The 23,288-nt window shown below is 38.2% G+C and overlaps 1 protein-coding gene across 1 annotated transcript; it reads left to right on the top strand.

Moving 5' to 3' along the window:
- Positions 1-322: 322 nt before the first annotated feature.
- utp20 (UTP20 small subunit processome component) lies at positions 323-23,281 on the top strand. Its single transcript, XM_077709888.1, has 60 exons — positions 323-523; positions 1,304-1,384; positions 1,467-1,533; positions 1,620-1,752; positions 1,841-2,029; positions 3,161-3,242; positions 3,319-3,456; positions 3,818-3,973; positions 4,054-4,206; positions 4,296-4,430; positions 4,498-4,575; positions 5,201-5,379; positions 5,474-5,617; positions 5,698-5,786; positions 6,217-6,322; positions 6,402-6,552; positions 6,634-6,696; positions 6,764-6,931; positions 7,655-7,731; positions 7,812-7,891; positions 7,968-8,223; positions 8,298-8,450; positions 9,332-9,422; positions 9,505-9,590; positions 9,798-9,923; positions 10,007-10,173; positions 10,791-10,999; positions 11,074-11,217; positions 11,288-11,367; positions 11,451-11,683; positions 12,127-12,271; positions 12,700-12,787; positions 12,871-13,014; positions 13,207-13,260; positions 13,326-13,478; positions 13,574-13,729; positions 14,240-14,380; positions 14,478-14,615; positions 14,681-14,820; positions 14,894-14,976; positions 15,508-15,836; positions 15,902-16,041; positions 16,109-16,265; positions 16,349-16,447; positions 16,524-16,691; positions 17,390-17,556; positions 17,631-17,778; positions 17,849-17,965; positions 18,035-18,205; positions 18,680-18,811; positions 18,885-18,995; positions 19,071-19,220; positions 19,960-20,142; positions 20,213-20,344; positions 20,412-20,544; positions 20,613-20,797; positions 21,352-21,645; positions 22,181-22,307; positions 22,368-22,513; positions 22,967-23,281. The coding sequence occupies exons 1-60, from the start codon at positions 473-475 to the stop codon at positions 23,120-23,122; spliced, it is 8,352 nt and encodes a 2,783-aa protein (XP_077566014.1). The 5' UTR covers positions 323-472; the 3' UTR covers positions 23,123-23,281.
- The last annotated feature ends 7 nt before the right edge of the window (positions 23,282-23,288 follow it).

Here is a 23,288-nt window from a genome sequence, read left to right as displayed (position 1 = left end):
CAAAAAATGCGATGTTTTTTTTGTCTTAAAAAGTCTTACTCTACTATCTTCTAAACATGTTTGTTTTTTACTTCTAGACATTGAAATGATACTATACTATGCCGTCATTTCAGAAAAAAAAGCCTCACTATATGTACTATGTAGTTTTTTTCTTTAAAAAAACGACATAGTATAGTAAGATAGTAAAGTAAGGCTTTTTTGCCTAAAAAAATGAATCGGACTTTTATTTTTCTAAATGAAACAGGAAACAAGGAGGTGTGTGAACAAACACGACAGCGGAAGTAATCATTACTAACGCCCTGTACTATCTTACTCTTTTTTTCTTCTCTGTTATCCCATGTGTCCATCATGGCTGCGCTGTACGATCTGCCATGCCTGTAAACACTGACCAATTTCGGTACTAAAATTGCATTATTTCAGCCACGCAACCCCTTCAGAATACATCCGACTTGAAGAAAAGCTACGAACAAAGATGAAGTTTAAATCGAAGTCCACTCACCACAGATCTGAGAACACCTACAGGGTAAGACCACATTGAAAACAGAATCAGTCTGCGCACGTGTAAACTGAATATAAACTGTGTCTTTAATGTTAGATGTAATTATTTGTCAATTATTCCTTAGCAAGAATAACCGGATCACAAAGCCTGAGACATTGTGCGTTGTTTCCACACTTTTAAACCCATGGATTCATACATTAGAGATCTAACTCATCTCATTTTCGGAGCCGCTTTATCCTCATTAGGGTCGCGGGGGGTGCTGGAGCCTATCCCAGCTGACTCCGGGCTAGAGGCGGGGGACACCCTGAATTGGTGGCCAGCCAATCGCAGGGCACAAGGAGTTAGTTGACTTTAAAAATGTAATAGATGGGCCGAGTCAGCACAAGATATGATACATATAAAAAAGTGCATCCGTTAACAGTACATATGAAACATAAACAGGAAAAAAGGACTAAAGTATTAACATACTTATCACACATCATTAAAGTTAAAAATATAATGTACAAAGTAAAGTAAAAAGGAATGTATAAATAAATATTAAAATGTGATTTAAAAAAGAAGATAGTAGGGCTGTAAAACACACAAAAAACAAATAAGAATGGACAGAGCTACTCCCATTGGTTTACGCGTGACGGCGCCATCTTGGGTAAAAAAAAAAAAAAAGGGCAACGTCGGTGGGCCGGATTAAAGAGCCTAACGGGCCGGATGCGGCCCGCGGGCCATAGTTTGCCCACGCCTGCGCTAACTACACAGCCCCTTAGAGATCTCATTTTTTATTTCTAATTTTCTAAACCTTTCTTGCAGTTTCTCACTTTTTCCGAGAGACTTTCAAATGTCAACATTAACGTCATCCATCGAATTGACCGAACTGGATCTTATGATGAGGTACGTCGTTGTTACAGGAGCCCAACATTTTTCTTGAGTATATTTCTAATACCATTTATGTATTATTTTGTTTGTAATCTAGGATGTGGAAACCTATTTTTATGAAGGCCTGATGAAATGGAGAGACCTCAACTTGACGGAAAACTTCAGTATGAACAAAGCCGTAAATATCTTGGCGTTTTCTTTGACATTTAACACTAATTTGCCATCTTTTTTTTTACTTCTTTTTCTTCAGCTGCATTTGCGAAGGAGGTTTGCCACAAGTGTCAGTCATTTAACATGTTAGTTTTCCATCAAAAGTCCATCGTGGAGAGTCTGAAAACCTACTTGACCAGTGAAAGCAGTCTGGCTTACCAACCCCTTCTTGAGTAAAATTATTATTATTATTATTATTATTATTATTATTTTTATGACTGATTGTCAGCTTCTTTAACCCACTAAATATCTAATTTCCAGCTTGGTGGTACAGTTAGCCCGAGATCTGCAGACGGATTTCTACCCTCACTTCTCTGACTTTTTTACGCTAATCACCTCCATGCTGGAGACCAAGGACACAGAAGTTCTAGAATGGGCTTTCACGTGCCTTTCATACCTGTACAAGTATCTGTGGCGACTCATGGTGAAAGACATGGAAAACATCTACAGGTACATTTTACATTACGGTTTAAGAAAATGTGTTACTATGCATGCGTGACTGGACATTTGGTCGCCGGTCAAATGGTGACAGAGAGTTTACTGTTGAAACCAGCTCTCAAAATTATATTCATGAAAGAGAGTATAATATTGAAGAGAGAAGTTTCATATCTAAAAGAGAGTTAAGTACTGTTTAATATTTGTGTACTGTTGAAAACAGTACATATTTAGATATTAAACTCTCTTGAATTTAATTTTGAGTGCTGTTTTCAACAGTACTTCGATAGTAAACAGTACTTCGATAGTAAACAGTACTTCGATAGTAAACAGTACTTCGATAGTAAACAGTACTTCGATAGTAAACAGTACTTAGATATTAAACAGTACTTAGATATTAAACAGTACTTAGATATTAAACAGTACTTAGATATTATACAGTACTTAGATATTAAACAGTACTGATATATTAATCAATACTTAGATATTAGACTGTACTTATATATTAAACAGTACTTAGATATTAAACAGTACGTAGATATTATACAGTACTTAGATATTAAACAGTACTGAGATATTAATCAATTCTTAGATATTAGACTGTAAACAGTACTTAGATATTAAACAGTACTTAGATATTAAACAGTACTTAGATATTAAACAGTACTTAGATATTAAACAGTACTTAGATATTAAACAGTACTTAGATATTATACAGTACTTAGATATTAAACAGTACTGAGATATTAATCAATACTTAGATATTAGACTGTACTTATATATTAAACAGTACTTAGATATTAAACAGTACTCCGATATAAACAGTACTTAGATATTAAACAGTACTTAGATATTACACAGTACTTAGATATTAAACAGTACTTAGATGTTAAACAATACTTAGATATTAAACAATACATAGATATTAAACAGTACTTAGATATTAAACAGTACTTAGATATTAAACAGTACTCAGATATTAAAGAGTACTCAGATATTAAACAGTACTTGGATATAAAACAGTACTTCTTAAACTCTCATGAATATAATTATGAGAGCTGGTTTCTCTCTGTCACTATTTGACCGGCGACCAAAAATCCGAGCACCCTATCCATGTATTTTAATATATCCCTTCCGACTTGCCAGATTGTACAGCACACTTTTAGAGCACAAAAAGGAACACATCCGAAATTTTGCCGCAGAAAGCTTTGCCTTTTTGATGAGAAAGGTAAATATAGGTGATATTTTCATTGACCTTGGAATATTTTTTGATAAATACTTTAATTGTTTGAACCATTTATCAGGTCCCGGATCTGGACGCTTTGCTGTCGTTCATATTTTCCGACCTTCAAGACCACCCCGACAAGGCGGAAGGAACTGGACAGCTGATTTTTGAGATGTGCAAAGGCGTCAGGCACATGTTTCACTCATGTGCTGCAAATGTAAGAGTCAAAATATATTTCTTTTACAATTTTATCTTATTACCATATGTCTAAAACAGACTTATTTGGTTTTCATGTTTTACAGCCCCTCTATCTTTTTTTAAATGACATTTAAATATTTCTTAATACATTCCTTTTTACTTTGTACTTTATACTTTTTACTTTAATGATGAGTGATGAGTATGTTAATACTTTAGTCCTATTTTTCGGTTTGTTTCATATGTACTGTTAACGGATGCACTTTTTTATTTGTATCGTATCTTGTGCTGACCCGGCCCATCTGTAAACATTTTTACATTCAATGTGGCCCCCCGGGCCCAAAAGTTTACCGACCCCTGATCTAAAACATGTCTCCTTCTAGGCGCTTCCTACAGCTTTGCGGAAAATTGGACCTATAACCAACACTGAAGCCATTTTGCCATTCGACCTGGTGCGGGATGCGTTAGATCACACAGCCCAGACTGCGAGCATTCATGTGGAAAAAGAACACTTCTTGGTTTTTTGGGATTCCATATTGGTAAGAAAAAGTCGCAGAGTTATCCAAGATGGCCCTAACTTAAATAGAATACAACTCATTGAATGTTTTATGAATCACAGGCTAGCGTAATGGAGATTTTTACTATTCTGGAATCCAAAGAAAACGAGAATGAACTTGCAGGGGAGCAGCTTGAAAGACTCTTGTATGTCCTCCACACTTTGGTGTCCTACAAAAACGGCATAAAAATCACAAAACCGGAAACTGTCTGTCAGGTAAGGAGAAAAGCACCAGTTTTAAATTGTAGTTCAAAATTATCACAGTATTGTTTGTATTTGTTGGATTTTTGTTTTTTATCTTGTAGACTTTGTTAAGCCTCATTCAAAGCTCGGTGCTTCCCAATTCCTGTTCGCGTTTGCTCCTTCAAATCGTCTCCTCTTTGCTTCTTGGAGAGAATGTCGAACTTCCTAATACTCTAATCCAAGAAATAGTTCATAAGGTGCGTTTGCTAGTTTATTTGACTTTTTGAATGCTGTTCACATTTACTAATTTTCCTTCTCCTGCAGGTTTTTAGCAGCTCAATGGGAGAAGATCTCATCCTTGAGTTTACCAAAGAGATGTTCACAATGAAGCTGTTTGAGCAGGTGAGCACACCTTTTTTCAAAATAAAGTCTTTTTGACTGTCTAGTACAAGGTTGGGCAAACTCTTTGGAGGAAAAAAAAAAATAATATTTTTTTAAAATTTATTTCGGACGTTTGGTCGCCGGTCTTTTGGTCGCTGGTCTTTTGGTCAAATGTACTTAGAGGACTTGGATATTAAACAGTACTTAGATATTAAACAGTACTTAGATATTAAACAGTGCTTAGATATTAAACAGTACTTAGATATTAAACAGTACTTGGATATTAAACAGTACTTAGATATTAAACTGTACTTAGATATTAAACAGTACTTGGATTTTAAACTGTACTTAGATATTAAACTACTTAGATATTAAACTGTACTAAGATTCTAAACTACTTAGATATTAAACTGTACTTAGATATTAAACAGTACTTATATATTAGACTCTCTCTTAGATATTAAAATCTCTCTCATGAAAATAATTTTGAGAGCTGGTTTCAAGAGTAAACTCCCTGTCACCATTTGACCGGCGACCAAAAGGGACCAAAGGACCAGCGACCAAACGTCCGGCCGTATGTGGCTCCGCGAGTCGTAGTTTGTCCATGTCTGCTCTCGAATCAACTCCTCTCTATTTTAACCTCTAGCTCTTCTTACCGACCCTACTTCGCTTCACCACCGGCATGTTGACATGCGGTGACACCGTATCCCGCCACTCTGCCTTGGAGATTCTCGTCAACCTCATCCTCGTTAAAGCCCCGCCGCCGACGGATGGTGCTATGGCCTTAGAAACCTACCCGCTGCTCTTTACGGGACAGACTACTGGGTAAGCTCCACGAAAACCTAAAGAAAACAGCTTGTAACTCCAAAAGTTGTACTGCGAGTTAGCAGTTTTTCAAAAATTTTATGTTCCTTCTCAGTGTTTTCAGTAATAAAGGAGAACCGGAAGAAAGAGCAGTACCGGAGATTGTTCTCTCTCTTATCACAATTCCTGAGGAGCAGAACGGGTCCATTACAGATTTATCTCGTCCTTGGAGTGCATTGATGCTGCTACCACACCTCAGGTAATGCATTAGACACAAATAGACCAAATATAAAGCACTAAATTTAAAAACATTAATACTTTTTTTGTTTTGTTTTGCAGGCCTCAAATTTCTGCTGATGTAACCCCTATTGTAACATCATTTTTAAATCATCTTCTATGTGAAATTGAAATGGAAAGAAGTGGAAAAGGTATTTTTTTTTTGGGTGGTAGTCGTAGCCGTGACTGGACCTTTGGTCGCCGGTCAAATATACTTGGATATTAAACAGTACTTAGATATTAAAAAGTACTTAGATAATAAACAGTACTTAGATATGAAACAGTACTTAGATATTAAACAGTACTTGGATATTAAACATTACTTGGATATTAAACAGTATTTAGATATCAAACTCTGTCTCTTAGATATTAAACTCTCACACTTAGATATTAAACTCTCTCTCTTCGATATTGAACTCTCACACTTGGATATTAAACTCTCTCATGAATATAATTTTGAGAGCTGTTTTCAACAGTAAACTCTCTGTCACCATTTGACCGGCGACCAAACGTCCAAGCACCGTCATAGCGAGTTACACATGTCAAAACGTGCACTAACTTTTTGTTTCCCTTATGACACAGCCGGACTGTTTGTGGCCACACAAGCCCTATCCTGCCTCCTCACCTTGGATGCTTCTGCCCAGCTGTATGCCCTTGTCCCTGTAGACAAAATCACCACTATTTTAAGGTATTTCTGAACCCAGAAAAACTCCGAAAAATGACTCCGAAATAACCAGCCTCTCTCATTTCTCACTATGTTCCATTAGGAAATTCCCTACAAATTTATCAGCCCTACTTTTAGCAGACCTCTATTACTCGCACCTGTCCTTAAATGGCGCCAAAGAGCACTTATCACATGATGCGCTTGTGGATATTTACCAAAACCTGCATGGAAACTTGTCTTCCAACATATCCAAGGTGAATTGTCAGCCTTTTATTGTGTGATTCCATCCAAACTGGCTTTTACAATCACCACTTAACTTTTATTTTTTAATTTAGATGCGCCTGCTGACCCTGCGAATCCTTTCACTCTTTGAAGCAAAACTTCCCTTGTCAGAGAAGGTACAATCGGTCGATTAGATTTGAAAATATACAATCAAAGTTGTTAAAGAGTGCCTTTTTGTCCTAGCCCGACGAGCGCGTGGAGAAACAGCCTGTTTTTGCGGTGTGCCTACAAGCCGAGTTAGTGCCCGCCACTGTTCAGGACTACAGAGAAAAGTTGCTGCATTTGCGGAAGCTACGCCATGACCTGGTGCAGAATTGCTTGCCGCAGGGCCCGCCCGGCACCTTCCAGCAGGTATGAAAGAAATTATCAGATATTGGTGTGACCGGACGTTTGGTCGCCGGTCAAATGGTGACAGAGAGTTTACTGTTGAAACTAGCTCTCAAAATTATATTCATGAAAGACAGTTTGATATCTAAGAGAGAGAGAGTTTAATATCTAAGTACTGTTGAAACCAGCTCTAAAAATTATATTGATGAGAGAGTTTAATATCTAAATATCTACTGTTTTCAACAGTACTTAGATATTAAACAGTACATTGATATTAAACAGTACTTAGATATTAAACAGTACTTAGATATTAAACAGTACTTAGATATTAAACAGTATTTAGATATTAAACAGTACTTAGATATTAAACAGTATTTAGATATTAAACAGTACTTAGATATTAAACAGTACTTAGATATCAAACAGTACTTAGATATTAAAAAGTATTTAGATATTAAACAGTACTTAGATATTAAACTCATCAATATAATTTTGAGAGCTGGTTTCAACAGTACTGAAATATTAAACAGTACTTAAATATTAAACAGCACTTAGATATTAAACTCACTCATGAATCAACAGTAGATATTTAGATATTTAACTCATGAATATAATTTTGAGAGCTGGTTTCAACAGTAAACTCTGTCACCATTTGACCGGCGTCCAAACATCCGAGCACCTAAATTGTTGTTGAAATGGTCAAAATCCACCAAGAAAAGCTTTCTTCTCACTTTGAATTCTTTCCAGGTGGCGCTACGTTACCTCCTAGCAATGCTGTTTATCAACTTTAAGCTGATTTGGGTTGTTGTCATCGAACTAATTGGGTTAGTATAATTAATAAAAGTAGGAGAATAGCACTTGCGGGGGGGAAAAAGAATCCACACTGACTATTTATCTTGTGCAGGAGCCACGCAAGGGAGATGGACAACAAAGAATTCTGGGTGGTCTATCATGATCATCTGGAGAAAGTGGCAGAGCTAACAGGTTTGTTTCTCAGGAATTTGATGCTTTACTAAGACTGTTTCTAAATCCATATCAATAATATTTATGAATGTCATAGAAAATTTGCTACGCCAAGACGCTGACGGCGATGAAGCTCAAGACACGCACGTACAAGTCGAGCCAGGTTGTGACGTCACCGAAAGCGGCGACGTCGGGGTGCTTTTTCTTAATCGGCTAACGGCGTCGTCGGATCTCGCCGAAAGGACGGATTTCTCCAGCTTTCGTAGCTTGATGTGGGAAGCCATGGCCCGCTTTCCTGATAGAGTTGAGCCTCGTAGTCGAGAACTCAGCCCGTTGCTTCTAAGGTTTATCCGGTGAGTGTTTTTATGGTGCTGGTGTTGTTCAACAAGACTACTAATAAACTCTCTTTTTGACATCTTGTTCCTAGGAATGAGTTTTACTTAGCAGATTTGAGGACAGCTCCAACTCAAGACTTGAGGAAGAAGAACAATACGGTTGATGATGAAGAGCTGGAGGAGGAAGAGGAAGAAGAAGACCGCAAACAGCAGAGAAAGGCACCAACACGGAGAGCGGCGGGAAAGTACGTGATAATACCTTTTTTGTCCTTTACTTAACAAATTTAAACACTGCTTTTCGCTTATTTGTCTGGTAGACGTCTTCTTGTATCAATGTCAATGCAGTCAAATGCAGAAAAATGATGACAGAGTTTACTGTTGAAGCCAGCTCTCAAAATTATATTCATGAGAGACAGTTTAATATCTAAGTACTGTTTAATGTCTAAGTACTGTTGAAAACAGTAGATATTTAGATATTAAACTCTCATGTATATAATTTTGAGAGCTGGTTTCAACAGTACTTTGATATTAAACAGTACTTAGATATTAAACAGTACTTAGATATTAAACAGTACTTAGATATTAAACAGTACTTAGATATTAAACAGTACTTAGATATTAAACAGTACTTAGATATTAAACAGTACTTAGGTATTAAACAGTACTTAGATATTAAACAGTACTTAGATGTACAACAGTACTTAGATGTACAACAGTACTTAGATGTACAACAGTACTTAGATATACAACAGTACTAAGATAAATATTCGTACTTAGATAAACATTAGTACTTAGATATTAAACTACTTTGATATTAAACAGTACTTAGATATTAAACAGTACTTGGATATTAAACAGTACTTAGATATTAAACAGTACTTAGATATTAAACAGTACTTAGATATTAAACAGTACTTAGTGCACGTGTTTTAGTAACCTTAATGTAACATACTTAACTATAATTGTACTTTTTTTTTTTACCTCCGAAACAAATTCTGCAAGGGAACCTATCACTCAAGTTTTTTGTTTTGTTTTATACATTTTACACTTTTCCCATTACATTTACTCTCTTAAAAAACACACACAAACTTCTTCTAACATTAATTGTTATGTTTTTTTTCCCCAGGACACTCATTGTTCACTTAAAAGTTTTCGCCAAATTCTCCAACCCTCGCTCCATCCACCTGGAGAGTAACCTGAGAGATCTTTACAACCAAGTAATCCTAAAAATAATCCTAATTTGTCTTCCTGCTGTTTTTTTTTAATTTACATTCTAATCCTTCTCCTTGACTTCTTCAGCTCCTCTGCCATCACGACCCGCTAATTCAACAAGTGGCTCTCAAGTGTATTCTTACTTACAAGGACTCGTACATAACGCCATACAAGTAAGCAGTCTAAAAATTCTTCTTTAGGCATCTTTCTTCCCTTCAATGGAGCTTTTTGTGAGAATTTTCTAAAGGAATACAAGAAATGATGATGCATAGTCGTAAGAAAGTTTAAATTACAAATTGCCTTATTGATTTAAATGGCTGTTTATGAATCATACTAGGCATCTGTGGTAATATCTGAGTTAACATGGCTGTTCTTCTCAGGGAGAATCTGGAGAAGCTGTTAGATGACAAGCATTTCAAAGAAGAAATTGTCAATTTTAACATCTCAGAGGAAACTGGAGTTGTGGATGCGTCACACAGAGAAAAACTTATTCCATTACTTATGAGGTGTCCATTTAAAATATATATATATTTGAATGATTTTGTGATGAAATATGACAATTTATAATTTTTCGTTTTCCTCACAAAAGGATTCTTTACGGCCGGATGCGCAGTAAAGGCAACAGTCGCTTCCAGAGCAAGTCCAACGCCTCAACGCGTTCTTCCATCATTTTACGTTTCCTGGCTGGATGTCAGGAGGCAGAGCTTGGAATATTCATTGATTTGTTACTGGAGCCTGTCTGCCACCATAGTAACGGTGAGTCAGCTTGAAAATTCCAAAATCTTGCGTTAAGATAGCGGTGGGCAAACTTTTCGGCCCGGGAGCCACATTGACTTAAAAAAATTGACAGATGGGCCGGGTCAGCACAAGATACGATACAGATAAAAAAGTACATCCGTTAACAGTACATATGAAACATAAACAGAAGGAAAGGACTAAAGTTTTAACATATGCATCACTCATTATTAAAGTAAAAAGTATAAAGTACAAAGTCAAGTAAAAAGGAATGTATTATTAAGAAATATTAAAATTTCATTTAAAAAAAGATGGAGGGGCTGTAAAACACGAAAAACAAATAAGAGTAGACAGAGCGACTGCCACTGCCATTTGGACAATGTCAGCGGCCCAGATTAAACAGCCTAGCGAGCTGTATGCGTGACCGGACGTTTGGTCGCCGGTCTTTTGGTCCCTTTTGTTTGCCGGTCAAATGTACTTAGATATTAAGCAGTACTTAGATATTAAACAGTACTTAGATATTAAACAGTACTTAGATATTAAACAGTACTTAGATATTAAACAGTACTTGTGTAGTTTGCCCATGTCTGCCTTAAGAAGATTCGAGGGTACTACATTGGTTTGATTTTGTCTTTCAGGTTCCTGCCGGGAAGCAGTAGAGCGAGCTATCCTCGAAACGAACTTGGCCGCCGTGCTACCACTCGGTCGCCAGCATAGCCTTTTGAACACCATGAATGTGCTTTTCCAAAAACTTGGCCATCTTGTTGAAGCCTACCTACCCAAAGTGCTGCAGATTCTACTGTGCATCACCGCGTCGGCGACCACTCTGCTTGATATCAGAGAACAGGTTTGCTATTCGTCCTCCTGTTTTGATTCATTCTCCAATATTGACTCGGCCATAACTCAACTTTCTGTCTACAGCTCCGGCCCGGTTGCCTCAATCCTCTAAAAAACCTGAGGCGTCTTGGAATCCTGGCAATCCAGTATTTTTTCCAGAACTTTGACAACTTGGCCTTTAGCTCTGATCAGTTAGATGGTGTTTTTATGGCAGTTGTGTGGCCTCAGGTGTGTATTTTGCAAGCATAGCTGGCTTCTTAATGAGTAGACTTTTTACACATTGGTTTATTTTGTTTAGCTGCAACGTCTTCCAACTGAAAGTCCATACTCGCCAACTCCACTACTGAAGCTCATCCACGTATGGGGCAAAAATGCCAGGTTATTGTCAATTCTATCCTTGTTTTTTTCCCCAATCTACCTTGTCTTATTTCTGAAATAACTTTTGTCATACTACACCCCAGGTACTTCCCCATTTTGTCCAAGCAGCGAGAAGACCACCCCGAATGTGATGTTCTCCAGAACGTCTTCAACATCCTCTCTACTAAAAGCATCTCACCCGCCACCACCGCCATGATCATGGACATAGCTGAGTCACTGGTGACAACAGAGGATTTTGTCGCCACGGAGACGGAGGCAGAGTTAATCGTGGGCGGAAGTGTTTTCCCACAGCCTGCGGAAAGTGCACTTGATGCAGGTAAGAGGACTTTCCAGTAATGTTCCCTCTAATTTTTCGTTGGTCTGGGCAGAAAGACAACCTCACTGAGCACACTGAGTACCAATCATCATTGCTCGCTATGGTCACACTAGTATCACACCTGCCATAAGCAGGTCCATGTCAATGTTCCCTCTAATTTTTCATGTAAAACATGCTGTAAAACACGAAAAACATAAGAGTGGACAGCGCTACTGCCACTGGCTGCCGCGTAAACGGCGCCATCATGGGGAAAGGGGTAAAAAAAAAGTTTCAATTTTATTTACTGCGCGCCATATAATTGCTGCTGCGCAGAGAAGACGAGAGTAGTCCACAATAGGGAACATTGCTTAGAGGGAACATTGCTCTCCAGCCATCTCTTTTTACACAAAGTAATCGGTGCTGTATATTGACTTTTAAAAATAACATGTCCACATTTTTTTCAGACTCATTAACACAAGGATCCAGGCTTTTGCTTCCCCACATCAATACTTTGCTGCAATACCTCACCTCCATTGTGAGTAACACTGACAGGCTGAAGAAGAAGAAATTACGTCTGCAGGTGTCCAAGGAGCTAAACATCCTTTCCAAGTAAGTTATCGCCTTGTCCTTCATTTACGCTTTCTTGCATAGCATCCAATGTTTCCTCTCAGCTGCACGCAATTGCGCACTACTCTTGTCTTCTCTGCGCAGCAGCAATTATATGGCGCGCAGTAAATAAAATCCAAACTTTTTTTTTTGCCTTTTCCCCATAATGGCGCCATTTACTCGACAGCCAGTGGTAGTAGCACTGTCCACTCTTATGTTTTTTTGTGTTTTACAGCATGTTTTACTAGAAAAATTAGATGGAACATTGACATGCACCTGCTTATGGCAAGTGTGATACTAGTGTGCCCATAGCGAGCAATGATGATTGGTACTCAGTGAGCTCAGGGAGGTTGTCTTTCTGCCCACACCAACAAAAAATTAGAGGGAACATTGATAGCATCTAAAATTCTTCTTCTTTTTTTATCAACCAGAATCAGTTGTTTTGTGGGTGACAAAAAGCAGAGTTCCACCCTCATCAAGCTGTTACTGCCTTACTTGCTGAAAGGCAAAAACACTGAGGTAAACATTTTTTTAACCTTATTGAATTTAAGATAAATAAATGATTAAAAAAAATAAAAACGTTTTTTTTCCTCTATTTACAGGAGACAGAACTGAACATTCTGGCCACCGTGCAGAATTTGCTCAAACAATGTCTGCATCCATCAGCTTTCCTGGAGACGATGAGCAAACTATTCGCCATTATAAACAACAAACTGCCTAGGGAGGCCCTCGTTCGTGTTTTTAAGGTACATAACCTCATTAATCAGATTAGAGAGTCTTTTTGACCCTAAACAAGCAAACTAAGGGATGTAATAAATCGCCACACCTCACAAACCTATTTGAAAATACAGTGAATATAAATATTCTTAATAGTAGCTCCATTTCATGATGTTTTTGACTGGTCTTTTTAACACAAACTGCTTTTTGTGTCATTTTAGACATTATCGGACTTGGATCCTTCCCTCACATATATCACCGATGTTGCCGCTAAGGTAGTAACTCTTTAATATATCAACATCATCCAAGATTATTGTCATTTATAACCTTGCTTTTCCAGCTCAACGCCATAGACAGTCGCCACTTGAGCGAGATCCACTTTGACGTGCGCCTGACAGCTTTCCAGAGCGCCACCAAGTACGTGAATGGAATGGAGTCCCTTGACCTCAACTTCATAAGAATACTACTCCACAACTGCTTCTATACTTACGAGGTAACACCGTTAGTAGATGTCCCCCTATTAAAAATACGTTCATTTCTAGGATTTTTCTATCTTGATTAATTTTATCCTCTTCTTAATCCCTACAGCTTGGCGACATGTCGTTAAACGACAACGCCACCTTGTGTCTGATAGCAATAATCAACCAGCTGGCTGTACTGGGCGATGCAGAAAAGGTCTACAATGACATTGTCCACCGCACCATCTTGGTTGCTGTATACAAAGGGCTTCGAAGCAATATGGAGGTATTGTTATGTTTACGATCAAGAGCAATGTTCCCTCTAAGATGCGCGAGTGCGCAATTGCGCACCACTCTTGTCTTCTCTGTGCAGCAGCAATCATATGGCGCGCAGTAAATAAAATCTATTTTTTTTTTAACCCTTTTCCCCATGATGGCGCCGTTTACGCGGCAGCCAGTGCCAGTAGCTCTGTCCACTCTTATGTTTTTTGTGTTTTACAGCATGTTTTACATGGAAAAATTAGAAGGAACATTGACTTGTACCTGCAATTTCACACTACTCTCGTCTTCTCTGCGCAGCAGCAATCATATGGCGTGCAGTAAATAAAATCCAAACTTTTTTTTGCCTTTTCCCCATAATGGCGCCATTTACTCGACAGCCAGTGGCAGTAGCTCTGTCCACTCTTATGTTTTTCATGTTTTACAGCATCTTTTACATGAAAAATTAGAGGGAACATTGATCAAGAGTGAATACAACTTTGTGTTTTTATAAAAGGCTTTGATTTAACCTTGTTAGAGTATGCGACACGAATACACCAACATCCTGGCCTGCCTGGTGAAGGTCTTCCCCTCGAAGAAAGAATTCCGAGACATGGTGCAACTCACCGATTACAACGACCCCGAGTCCGACTTTTTCGAGCACATGAAGCACATTCAGGTGTGGCAGTTTTTTGCTTTTTTTTTTTTTTTTTACCTTCCACAGCCAACGCTTTCCCATACGAATGAATACTCATAGTCGGCGTGCTTCTTTTTAGGTCTACCGCCGAGGACGAGCTCTCAGGAGGTTAGCCAAACAGCTTACCGATGGCGAGGTGGTGATGTCACCGCGTTCGCTGCAGCATTACATCATGCCGTACCCCTTGTCGGCTCTGGCGGATGAATCGTTGCTGAAGGTGACGTTTTATCTTTCTGCTCTCAAGTTAGATGCCTTATTTACATTTTTTTTTCTCCATGGCAGCACGAGAGCGTGACGACGGGGTGCATAGACATTGTGGGCGCCGTTTGTCTCCGCCTATCCTGGTCCAAGTACCTTTACTACCTCAAGTATTTTATTCACAAGCTCCAGACGTCGCAGAATGATCAGAAGCTAACTGCGAGGTAAACAGAAATGAAGGCAAATTTAATTAGCATTCCAATGAATATCTTTGATGGTTATTTTTATCACCTTCAGTTTGCTGGTGAAAGTTCTTGAGGCATTCCATTTTGATCATGAGACCCTCACCAAAGAGATGGACGCGGCTAAAGCTAGAGAAGGTAAAATATTTTAGAAAATATACAGTCAAAATGGACACATTTAAGGGTGCTCGGACGTTTGGTCGCCGGTCAAATGGTGACAGAGAGTTTACTCTTGAAACGAGATCTCAAAATTATATTCATGAGTGAGTTTAATATCTAAGTACTGTTTAATAACTGAGTACTGTTTAAAATCTAAGTACTGTTTGATATCCAAGTACTGTTTGATATCCAAGTACTGTTTGATATCCAAGTACTGTTTAATATCTAAGTACTGTTTAATATCTAAGTACTGTTTAATATCTAAGTACTGTTTAATATCTAAGTACTGTTTAATATCTAAGTACTGTTTAATATCTAAGTACTGTTTATTATCTAAGTACATTTGACGGGCAACCAAAAGGGGCCAAAAGACCGGCGACCAAACGTCCGGTCACGCATTTAAGACGATTAAGTGTTTTATTTAGTTTTAAGGGTGTTTTTTTTTTTTTTTTGTCAACGTTGTATCAAACTCGACCATTTTATATATATTTTTTACATATTTTTGTAAAGCTGCGAGAAGAGCGATGGTTGTGGAAGAAGAAGCGGCAGCTGAAAAATCAGAAGATGAAAAATCAGAAGATGAAAAATCAGAAGATGAAAAATCAGAAGATGACCAAGACGAAGAGGAGGCCATGGAGAGCGAAAGCGAGCTTCCTGCAGAAACGGAGAAATCTGATAAAAAAGTCAAAAAAGCCAAAAAAACACCCACTGCCATGAATGGCCCAATTTCCTCCGGGTTACCACAAAGTAAAGAAGACCTAGAGTTGCTCATCCACACCGTCCAGGAAAACGTCACTAACAACATTTTGCCTCGTCTTCATAAGTGCCTCAATGCTAAGGTAGGTTTTTGAAGTACTTGCACCAAAACCCAACAGTCATTAATTAAAAAGTATATTTGTTAAAGGTGAAACGTGATGACGAGCACAAAGCTGTCAAATCAAAGCAAGTTAAAGAAGAAGAAGTATCACGCATACCTTTAGCCTTTGCCATGGTCAAACTTATGCAGAGTCTTCCACCCAATGTCCTGGAGGAAAATCTACCTGGGTATGACAACCATTTTGTCCTTTTTCTTTCACTTTAAAAGGAAAAAAAATGACTATCTTCTTTGCAGGATCTTGATTAAAGTATGCGTTATACTGAGGAACCGATTCCAAGAAGTCCGAGATGTTGCAAGGGGGACGTTGGTGAAGATTATGGAAACGTTGGGATGCCGTTATCTGCAGTACTTGCTCAAGGAAATGAAGGGTGTACTGGTTAAAGGTTATCAGGTAGAAAGAGTTATATTTCAAGCAAGTAATACATCAGGTTTGGGCTACCAAACGTCATATACTTTTTTGTATTTGTCATGCAGGTCCACGTCGTGACATTTACTGTCTACCAACTGCTTTCGTCTCTCAGCTCGACTCTAAAAAGTGGCGACCTCGACCCGTGCATGGGAATGCTCATTGATGTAATACAAAAATAAGGCCCTTGTGTTTTATTTTGAAGTTTTTGGATGTATTTTTATAAGTTCCATTCATTTTCAGATTTTTAACAATGAGCTGTTTGGCGTTATCGCCGAGGAGAAGGATGTGAAGGGCATCGTGTCGAAATTGATGGAGGCGAGGCATAGCAAGAGTATGGATTCCTATCAGCTATTGGCTCGGTTCTGCAGCAAGGAAAGCATTACACAGTTAATTCTGCCGTTGAAAGAGGTGAGAATTTTACAGACAAATGCTATTTTGTGCCTTTTGAAGGTAGCTCAGACTTGGGCAAACTTATGGCCCGCTAGGCTTTTTAATCCGGCTCACCGACATTATCCAAATGTTTTTTTTTCTCAAGATGGCGGAAGCCAGTGGCAGTAGCTTTGTCCACCCTTATTTGTTTTTCGTGTTTTACGGGCCCTCTGTTTTTTTAAATGACATTTTAATATTTTTTAATACATTCCTTTTGATTTTACTTTGTAGTACTTCATACTTTTTACTTTAATGATGAGTATGTTAATACTTTACTTTTTTTCAGTTTATGTTTCATATATACTGTAAACGGATACCCTTTTTATATGTATCATATCTTGTACTGACCCGGCCCATCTGTCAAATTTTTAAATATCTATCTATTTCTATCCTTTTTTAAAAGACATTTTAACATTTTTTAATACATTTCTTGTTACTTTACTTTGTACTTTATACTTTTTACTTTAATGAGTGATGAGCATGTTAATACTTTAGTCCTTTTTCCTTCTTATGTTTCATATGTACTGTTAACGGATGCACTTTTTTATATGTATCCTATCTTGTGCTGACCCGGCCCATCTGTTAAATTTTTTAAAGTCAATATGGCCCCCGGGCTGAAAAGTTAGCCCATCCCTGAGCTAGTTCTTTATGCATAATGAAATGTTCCTTTCTTTCAGATTCTTGAAAACTCTTCAAGCATTAAAGTGTGCAACCGAGTTGCCGCTGTTCTGAGGCAAATAGTTTTGGGTTTGCTGGTTAACACGGGAATGAACTCCACTGATATTCTGCTGCTGAGTCATGGTCTCATTAGTCAGAGTTTGCCTCTGCTTTCTAAAAATGACAGGTATGCATAAAAGTGCCTGACGTCTCTACTATATCTGTATTTATTTTATTTACATTACAACACACGTTTTGCAGGGACGACGCTGTAACACAAGCTGCACCGGATCCTCGACTTCCACCTCCGAGCTGCCTTCTCCTACCACCAACTCCCAAGAGGGGTGGCATTAAAGCTCAGGTTAGCAGAAGAACCAACATGTATATCCTGGTGGATGCAGGTCTTAAGGTAGGGTTTCTACTCCTAATAATGCGCTGTGAGGGTTCGATTCGCTTTCTTAATCAATTATATTCTTCAGCTCCTCCATTTAAGTCTGAAGAAAGGCAAGGTGACATCATCTGAAGAGTCGGCGCTGGAGATGTTGGACCCTTTTGTGGTCCTCCTACTTAAATGTCTCAACTCAATGCATGTCAAGGTGAGACAATCTGATTAACAAAAAAACTCATAGGATTTGTTCTCATTGTTTTTATTTCCTCTCTTTAAGGTGATCACAGAAGCTCTGTTGGCAATCACATGGGTTCTGAAATTCCCTCTCCCAAGTGTACAGAAGAACATCAACAACCTAAACAAGCAGCTCTTCGTCCTTCTAAAGGATTACTCCAGGGCCGGAGCAGCCCGTGGCGAGAACTACCATTTAGTTCAGAATTGCTTCAAGGTTGGGAATTCTTTTTTTTTGATTGTTTGGATTGGTATTATCAAAATATATCTTGAAAAATAAATATGATTGGAAGTATAAAAAAAATGTCACCATCAGCAATATTAGCAATTCTGCACTACTCTCGTCTTCTCTGCGCAGCAGCAATCATATGGCGCGCAGTAAATAAAATCCAAACTTTTTGTTTTTTTACCCCTTTCCCCATGATGGCGCCGTTTACGAGGCAGCCAGTGACAGTAGCTCTGTCCACTCTTATGTTTTTCGTGTTTTCCAGCATGTTTTACATGCAAAATTAGAGGGAACATTGACATGCACCTGCTTAAGACAGGTGTCATACTGGTTTACCCATAGCGAGCAATGATGATGTCACTCAAACTGGGACTCAGGTTGTCTTTATGCCCAGACCAATGTAAAATTAGAGGGAACATTGACCATCAGTTATCAACATTCATATTTTTTTTGTCTCCCTCACAGACCATCACGTCACTTGTGAAAAGTGTACAGAAAAGCAAAATATCTGAGACGCAGCTACAGGTGTTGCTGGGATACGCCGAGGAGGACATTTACGACCAGTCTCGACAAGCTACTGCGTTCGGACTCCTCAAGGTCTGTGTTCAAATCAAGCGAATGAACTCAATGAGTTCCTTCCTGAAACGATTTTATACTCTACTTGTTGCAGGCAATTCTCTCTCGGAAGCTTATCGTCCCTGAGATGGCGCCGTTGATGAAGAAAGTCGCCAATCTGTCAATCGATGGGAGGAACGCCATGATCCGAATTCATTGTCGACAGGTGTTCTTCAAAACAATAAAACATTGTTATCTCACCTTGATTTTTTTTATTTATTAATACTTGTGTTTATTCCAGATCTATTTAAAGTACCTGCTGGATTATCCTCTGGGGAAGAAGGTGCAGGACCACTTGGACTTTATTGTCGCACAGCTAACATATGAACACGATACTGGCAGGGAGTCTGCCTTGGAGATGCTCGACTACATCTTCCATACTTTCCCTCAGGTATTGATTTATGCCGTGGCCGGACGTTTGGTCGCCGGACAAATGTACTTAGCTATTAAGTACTGTTTAATATTTAAGCAATGTTTAATATCTAAGTACTGTTTCATATTTAAGAACTGTTTAATATTTAAGTACTGTTTAATATCTAAGTATTGTTGAAACCAGCTCTCAAAATTATATTCTTGAGAGTGTCATATCTAAATATCTACTGTTTTCAACAGTACTTAGATATTAAACATAATATCTAAATATCTACTGTGTTCAACAGTACTTAGATATTAAACTCTCTCTCTCTCTTAGATATTAAAATCTCTCTCTCTCTTAGATATTAACCTCTTTCTCTTAGAAATTAAACTCTCTAGATATTAAACTCTCTCTTAGATATTAAAATATTTCTCTTAGATATTAAAATATTTCTCTTAGATATTAAACTTCTCTCTCTTAAATATTAAACTTCTCTCTCTTAAATATTAAACTTCTCTCTCTTAGATATTAAACTCTCTCTTAAATATTAAACTCTCTATCTCTTAGATATTAAACTCTCTCTCTCTCTCTCTCTTAGATATTAAACTCTCTCTCTCTTAGATATTAAACTCTCTCTCTCTCTCTTAGATATTAAACTCTCTCTCACTCTCTATCACCATTTGAACGGCGACCAAACGTCCGAGCACCGATTCATGCGCATTACCCTCTGTAATTGTGTTCAATTCTTCACAATGTGTTTTTATTCTCCTTTCAGTATATTCTGATAAAGTACAGCACGCTCTTCTTCGCCCCACTGGCGTTAGTCGTGGTCAACGACGACTCTGCACGCTGTAAAAAAATGGCCGCCATGGCCATAAAAGAGCTCCTTGGCAAGCTGGATGTCAACGAAAGGAACTCTCTGTTTACTGTCGTTAGCATTTGGTTGAAGGAAGAGAAGGTTGTGGCATTTTGATTTTTGTTTTTACGTTTTCATATTTCAGATTGTAATTTAAACGTCTGTTACGCAGGTGAGCCTGAGACGTCTCGGCGCTCAGTTATGCGGTTTCTTTGTAGAAGTGGAGGAGGACAACTTTAGTAGACGACTTGAAAATCTTTTGCCACTTTTGGAGAGGGAGCTCAACCCGGACAATTACGAAGACGTATGGCTTTTGTGGTATTACATTTTTTTTTAAATGTCAAGCTTAAAAAACTATGTTGTCATCCCAGATTGACGCAGAAGAAGACGAACGTGCAGCCGACAGACTTCTGTTCACTTACCTGACTCTCATCACTAAATTAATCCAACACTGCAAACTACTGGAACTCATCAAACCTTGTCACGCTCTGACGCAAATTTGGGGTGAAAAACAATCTTTTTTTGGTCAGTCGACAACACAGGAATGACATTAATCCGTTTGTTGCCTTTAGGTCACATTGAGAAGCATCTACGCTACCCTCATAGCTGGGTGTGGCTGACTGCGTCACAGGTTTTCGGACAGCTTTTCTCAGCTCACCAGGCGGATGAGCTTGTGGCGGCGTGGGGAGGAAAGAAAGGCAGGGATTCGCTGCAACCAGCGGCCACTACTTTTATTACCAGCAATTTGGACAAAAAGGTCAGTTTGAGCCGTGACCGGACGTTTGGTGGCCGGGTCTTTTGGTCCCTTTTGGTCGCTGGTCTTTTGGTGACAGAGAGTTTACTGTTGAAAACTGCTCTCAAAATGATATTCATGAGAGAGAGTTGAATATCTAAGAGAGAGACTTAAATATCTAAGTACTGTTTAATATCTAAGTACTGTTTAATATTTAAGTACTGTTTAATATTTAAGTACTGTTTAATATCTAAGTACTGTTTAATATCGGAGTACTGTTTTAATATCTCAGTACTGTTGAAACTAGCTCTCAAACTTATATTCATGAGAGAACGTTTAATATCTAAAAATCTACTGTTTTCAACAATACTTGGATATTAAACAGTACTTAGATGTTAAACTCTCTCTCTTAGACATTAAACTTTCTCTCATGAGTCTAATTCTTAGAGCTGGTTTCAATAGTAAACTCTTTGTCATCATTTGACCGGCAACCAAAAGGGACCAACAGTCAGAGCACCAATTTGAGCCTACCAAGGGCAAAAAGTCGTAACATTCTCTCGAAATGTTCTCGCCCACAGATGAGAGAGCTGGCCTTATCGTTCTGCCATCAGCTCCAGTCCAAATTCTTGGACACGGCGTCTGGCGATCAGATCGTCAAAAATCTCCTATTTGTAGGGAAGGTGATTTTCCTCCTTTCCCCCGAGTCGGAGGTCGCCGCCCCAGATGAGGAGATGCAGGAAGATGAGGAGATGAATGGAGTTGAGGAGGAAAAAGAGGACGATAATCAAACTCCATCTTTACTGTGGCTGATAAAAAAGATGTCAATGATGGCTAAAAGGGAGGCAGCAAATAGCCCTAAAATTCATCTAAAGGTATGAATATAGCTTTTCTTTGGCTTGTTAAACAGTACTTAAATATTAAACAGTACTTAATATTAAACAGTACTTAGATATTAAACAGTACTTAGATATTAAACAGTACTTAGATATTAAACAGTACTTAGATATTAAACAGTACTTAGATATTAAACAGTACTTAGATATTAAACAGTACTTAGATATTAAGCAGTACTTAGATATTAAGCAGTACTTAGATATTAAACAGTACTTAGATATTAAAATTTCTCTTAGTATTTAACTCTCTCTCTTAGATATTAAACTATCTTTCTTAGATATTAAATTCTCTCATGAATATAATTTTGAGAGCTGGTTTCAACAGTAAACTCTCGGCCACCATTTGACCGGCGACCAAAGGGGACCAAAAGACCGGCGACCAAACGTCTGAGCACCACTCATTAGCTGTCATTGACAACTGTAGATGTCCATTCCATTTTAACGAGCAAATGAACATTGTGCCATACTATTTCATACAATGATTTTTCAACCTTCCCATCCTTGTTATTTCCAGAGAACTTGTGTTTTTAAATTTCTGGGCGCCATGGCAATGGACCTCGGCAAGGAGCGACTTGGCCCCTTTTTGACCACCATCATCGTTCCTCTATACAGAGAACTGGACAGTACTTACGCAGATCAAGGTAAACCACAAATGACCTCAATTCATGAAGAAAAGGCTCATTTTAAGTTTTTATCCTCAGATCCAACTTTGAAGAAACTTGCTCAGGAGTTAATAGACTTAATGAAGAAACAAGTAGGATTGGAACCGTTCTCTTTAGCATTCTCAGCGGTACAGAAGCAGTTTACAACAAGGCGGGCCGCACGTAAACGTCAACGAGCTACACAGGTCAGTGAATCGTACATTTACTACCTTTTTTCCCGAGAGAGCCTTAAACAATTCAGATTTTCTAATGTTATTTTCAGCATTCAAACGTAAAAATACATGAAAAATACATTTTTTTTGGCATTTCACCACTTTTAAATGAGAAAAATCTCTGAATTCTTTTGACAACATTGTTATGCTTTTGCTAACAAATCAGGATAAATTATATTATCCATGCAGAAGAGTAATAAGAAATAAAATTATGATTAAAGTGGTGGTAGAGGTGGATATAACGTTAAAGTGATGCTCCTTTTAGTGCATTCGGGACTTAGTGATTTCCATATTTTACCTCACAGGTTAGTGGAGAGTTATATTTACGCATGGGAAGAGCCACATATGGCTCTTGAGCCATAGGTTCCCTACCCATTGATTTACTTGGTTTGAAAAGAAGAGAAATTCATTGTAATTGTCTTCCAGGCGGTGACCCACCCGGACATTGCCGCTAAGAAGAAACAAAAGAAGCATCTCAATAAAATTGAGGCCAAAAAACGAAAGATTGAGGTTCTACGCCCAGGATATAAAGCCAAGAAAAAACGCAGCCACGCACTCAAAGACTTGGCCATGGTGCAGTGAGTGGAATCAAGGACCTTTTTTAATGTTAATAATCATAAAAATAACTCATTAGTTACAATTGAGTGATTTATCAGTAGCATTCAATGGTAGCCACAGAGTTAAATGACGTAATTATGTTAAGATTTTTGCTGATATTTTTGTTTGTATAGCATTTTTTAACCCTTAG

The sequence above is a fragment of the Stigmatopora nigra genome, chromosome 23, assembly GCF_051989575.1.
Source record: "Stigmatopora nigra isolate UIUO_SnigA chromosome 23, RoL_Snig_1.1, whole genome shotgun sequence".
NCBI lineage: Eukaryota > Metazoa > Chordata > Actinopteri > Syngnathiformes > Syngnathidae > Stigmatopora > Stigmatopora nigra.
The sequence above is the reverse complement of the archived record's forward strand: the minus strand, read 5'-3'. Positions and strand labels throughout refer to the sequence as shown.

Excerpts from the sequence above, each read along its gene's own strand:
- utp20 (XM_077709888.1), top strand. The coding sequence starts at position 473 with ATGAAGTTTAAATCGAAGTCCACTCACCACAGATCTGAGAACACCTAC. Across the intron at positions 14,381-14,477 it reads AGCACATGAAGCACATTCAG|GTCTACCGCCGAGGACGAGC; the intron begins GTGTGGCAGTTT and ends GCTTCTTTTTAG. Across the intron at positions 20,798-21,351 it reads CCAGCAATTTGGACAAAAAG|ATGAGAGAGCTGGCCTTATC; the intron begins GTCAGTTTGAGC and ends TCTCGCCCACAG.